General features: G+C 35.8%; 1 protein-coding gene and 1 long non-coding RNA gene across 2 annotated transcripts; both read left to right on the plus strand.

The window, feature by feature from the left end:
- The first annotated feature begins 251 nt into the window (after positions 1-251).
- LOC113334225 lies at positions 252-1,695 on the plus strand. The gene is made up of 4 exons (XR_003352662.1): positions 252-290; positions 390-455; positions 588-666; positions 1,667-1,695. It is a non-coding gene; the product is annotated as an uncharacterized LOC113334225 (long non-coding RNA).
- Positions 1,696-1,844: 149 nt separating this feature from the next.
- LOC113354485 lies at positions 1,845-2,732 on the plus strand. The gene is made up of 3 exons (XM_026597808.1): positions 1,845-2,400; positions 2,496-2,633; positions 2,727-2,732. The coding sequence occupies exons 1-3, from the start codon at positions 1,882-1,884 to the stop codon at positions 2,730-2,732; spliced, it is 663 nt and encodes a 220-aa protein (XP_026453593.1). The 5' UTR covers positions 1,845-1,881.
- The last annotated feature ends 1,868 nt before the right edge of the window (positions 2,733-4,600 follow it).

The following is a 4,600-nucleotide window of genomic DNA, read 5'->3' on the forward strand; positions in this document are numbered from 1 at the left end:
TCCTGAAATCTGTTCCAAAACAAAGATCGAGATCAAAAACTATTCATCATTTGCTAACCCCTAAATCAGAGAAACAGATCGAAAAAGTTTCAGATTCAAAAACCAAAAAAAATCAAAAGAAACAGTTTCAGATTCAGTTTCAGATTCAAAACCTAAATCGCCGTTGTTACTTTCCTGTTGATGAAATACTCCGACGATTAATCACTAGGTAAGTTTTGATTTGAAGCTGTTAGTTTTGATTCCTGTTGTTACTTTCCTGTTGATGAAATACTCCGACGATTAATCACTAGGTAAGTTTTGATTTGAAGCTGTTAGTTTTGATTCCTGTTGTTACTGATTCGTGGGTCGAAAATTTCTGAACTAACTCATTCTGACTGATAATTTTACAGATCGGAGAAGGAGAACAATCGTTTGTGCATAAAATCCATGAAATAACTGATTAAATAGAAACAAAGGTAAGTCATGGATGTGATATAACTGATTGATTTAGTGGATTTCATTTCTGAGATGTTACTGTTTGAAAACCCTAGAAACTCTAAGTTGAATTGCAATCAACTAACTTGATTTTATTACTACATCAACTGCAGATTCAGAATCAAATTTCTTTTGGAATAAAAATGGTGAAAGGAAAAATGAATCCCCCTAGAAAAGATGATACAATTACAGGTACTAAGTTGTGAAAACTATTGTTGTCATGGTCTCATGTTTATTTCTCATATAATGCTTGTGAATATGTAATTACACAGACAAGGACATGTGTAACTATAAGTTACACACTCAAAATGTAACCACTGACTGTGTTGTGGTTTGTATATTGATTGTGTAACTTATAGTTACACATACCAAGTGAGCTTGTCACCACTGACTTGCCTAGGGATGTGTAACTAGTAGTTGCACATAAAAAATTGGTTGTGTTTAGGATGTGTAACTTGTAGTTACACATAGAAAATTGGTTGTGTAAATTAAAGTTACTCATTAATATGCATGTGTAAGTTAAAGTTACACCTTGTAGAATGTCTAGGATTGAGTGTGTAACTTGTAGTTAAAATCTACTAACTGAAGAAATTTAAAAGTTTCTAATGTAAGTGATGCTTTTGAATGTATAACTACGCAAACAAGGGCCTGTGTAACTTTAAGTTACACATTCAAAATCTCACCACTATGTTGTGGTTTGTATATTGAGTGTGTAACTTGTAGTTACACATACAAATGAGCCTTGCAGAAGTGGCTGTGTAACTTGTAGTTGCACATCTTAACTGTGAGTTACACATTCAAGATGTTACCAATGACTTGAAAAGTGGCTGTGTAACTATAAGATACACATTGAAAATCTAATCACTGACTTGCCAATTGACTGTGTAACCTTAAGTTACACATGCATAATAACATAACTGATTTGGCAATTGCCTAGATAACTAAAAGTTACACATGCAAAAATATAACCTATGACTGTATTGTGTTTGTAAATTATAGTTGGACATAAAAAAATGACCCCTTTAAACCTTCATATGCATGTAAGTTAAGGTTACACAACACATAATAGAATGATTCAGTTTGTGTACTTGGAAAATGCACATAGTTTGTAACATGATTTTCATTTTGTAGTTAAAAACGAGTGTATTTGATAAGTACACAACATACTGACTCATGCTATTTTTGTGTACAGGAAACCTAAGGCAGTCGTTGAATGCAGTAAAGGATTTAGTAAAGGTGATAAAGCCTATAGGACTGACTGATAGGGCTCGTAGATATCTTAGGAGAGCTGCTTACGGAGAACTCGTAATGATGTATTACGATGACTATGATACAACTGTACCAACTACAACAAGACAGATAACTACCAACAAACACGGCGTCTTGAAGCTCTTGAACTGCTTTGACATGGATTGTGAGACACCATGTTCATTCAAGTTTGCTGATGATAAGATTATAGAGTCTACACCGGCAAAGCTGGCTGGTATATTTTGCATGCAGAGGATTGGAAGCAGAAAGGGTCAGAAGCTGTTAAAGTACTATTGTCCTAGTGATTTGACTGACAATGTTTTATACAGCAAATACTTCACCGATATCAAATCTACAAAGCATCAGACGACGGTGACTAAGACGAACATTTTAGAGAAGATAAAACAACTTATGGCAAAAAGGAGAAAAAGTGGGAAAAGAAAGAAAGTTGATGAAAAGGATCTAGTTTGCCTGATAGGTCTTTATCTTTGCTGTGTATTGTTTTTTGGCGACAAAAATGCCAATGGAGTGAACGCGAAATATCTTAGTATCGTTGAAACTTATGATACGGTGCTCAAGGTGTCGTGGCCTGATTTAATACACGAGCACTTGTTTGAAGAGATTCATACTAATCTTAGTTGTTTGTCAAATGTGAAGGCTTGTGTGCAATACCTACTGGTAAAAAGCTTGTGTGTAATTTCTATTCCAGCAGTTTTAGTGTTACGTGATGGATATTTTTGTTCAATCGACTAATTAAAATTTATATGTTGTAGTTATTGTTTGCTGAACACACGCCAGCAGGATTAATCCCGAAAGTTGAGAACCACGAGGAAGATATCCCGAGGGTTGGGAGATGGGATATATACCAAATTTCTGATTACATTTGGAAAACAGACATGACACAGTTTTCGGTAAGTGTTATATGTCAGTTGGTTTAGGTTTTGTAAATTTATGGTAATGTAATTTAGATAAAACTTTGATGTAATCAAAATTGTCATGTGTAGCTATAAGTTACACATTTAAATGTGCTTGTGTAATTTATACTTACACATGCAAAAGATAACACAAGTGAATGCAACTATAGGTTATGTAACATATATATCCTGTTTGTATATATATCCTGTGCTTATGTAACTATAGGTTACACATTTTATATGTATATCCACTTTACATTAGATATATGTGTAACCTTTAGTTACACATATCCACTTTACATTAGATATAGCTAATGTGCTTATGTAACTATAGGTTACACATATAAAATGTGCTTATGTAACTTTAAGTTACACATACAACCGAAAAATGTATATTTAGAATGTTCATCTGTTAATTGCAGCCAACTCCTAGCTTTGTGGCTGAGTTTTCACAGCTTGAGAAGCAGCTGGGTATATCAACCGTGGTACCCAGCAAGGACGACCTGCAAAGTTGGCTGAAAGCGCAAACTATTGAGAATAGCCATCTGAAAGAGCAACTGCAAGAAAAGCAAGCAATGCTTAAAGCAGTGTATGCAATTGCAAGAGAAGGGATATCAGAAGGGGACCTTTCAGGAACAGCGGAATTCAAGGTTCACAAATTTAGTTGCCAAATTATGCAAGCAATGGGTATTGATCCTTACAAAGTGACCCAGGAAGAGTTTATGCAACATGAAGATGATGTACATGGAGGTACTGAGCATGGATCTACTGAGCATGAAGAAGAAGAGTTACAATTAGTTGAGACAGAGCAACAAGGAGATGGAAGTACTGAGCAAGAGAAAGAGAAAGATGATGCGGAAACTTCCTTCAATGAAGAATGTAAGTAGTTGTTCATTTTTAATATGCTTCTTTAACTTGATGAGGTACCCAATTAGTTGACACTAAGGTCTTTGAACCTTTTTAATTTCATATTTTACTTGTTCATTTTTAACTTGATTAGACTTAATAAATGTTGAGTAAACTGATCATATGGATGTGTAATCCCTAGTTACACATGCCACATGCATGTGTAACTTCTGGTTACACTAGTTAGATGCATGTGTAACTCCATGTTACACTAGGTATCCATGCCATATTCATGTGTAACATGAAGTTACACATATTAGTTATCCAAGCCAGTCGATTACACATGATATATTCTTCTTGAAATTTTATTAAAAAAATTTAACATCATCATCATCATCCTAATTCTCGTTTCAATACTTGTGCAGTTCCATGTATGAGCCTTGCAGCTGGAAATACGCCAACAATTCTGCAAGCTCAAACTGCTGCAGAGGGGCACAAAAGACCACTCAGGACATATAGTTCGAGTATGAAGAGTGTGACAACTTGCAAGACTCCACCAAAGAAAAGGCCTGTCGCAAAGCAAAATCCCACTCCTACAAATAATGTTGATGAAGAGCAGAAGAAAGATGTTGAAGAGACACCTGTTACGGATGAGGCACAGAAGAAAGCTGCAGATGGTGGAGTTGTGGATGGGGCAGGTGATGATGTAGCTGCAAAATCCGTAGGTGATGATGTTACTGCAAAAGTCAATGAGGATACACCTGGAACTTTTGATGACAGTTCTGCTTCAACACAGTTTGAGGACTCCATGGTGATAACTGCTACAACACCGCAAACACAGCCTGACAATGCTCAGACCTACAGGTTGGTGCAACTAGGAGCTAACCCTGATGATATGACGAATGTTGAAGTGAGTGAAATGATAGATGAGATCGTCAGCAACATTAACAAAACTGAACATGGACCCGCAGTGACGGAGAATGCAGAACCTACCTCAACTGGTAACCACTCTTCCGTTCTATGTTTTGTTTGTAATGGAAGTGTAACTTCAAGTTACACATTGTAAAAGGCATGTGTAGCTTGAGGTTACATACAGTGTGTTTTGTTTGTAATGGAAG

The sequence above is a fragment of the Papaver somniferum genome, chromosome 1, assembly GCF_003573695.1.
Source record: "Papaver somniferum cultivar HN1 chromosome 1, ASM357369v1, whole genome shotgun sequence".
Taxonomy (NCBI): domain Eukaryota; kingdom Viridiplantae; phylum Streptophyta; class Magnoliopsida; order Ranunculales; family Papaveraceae; genus Papaver; species Papaver somniferum.

Coding starts and splice junctions, on each gene's coding strand:
- LOC113354485 (XM_026597808.1), top strand. CDS start 1,882: ATGGATTGTGAGACACCATGTTCATTCAAGTTTGCTGATGATAAGATT. Junction 2,401..2,495: donor CTTGTGTGCAATACCTACTG/GTAAAAAGCTTG, acceptor TATATGTTGTAG/TTATTGTTTGCTGAACACAC.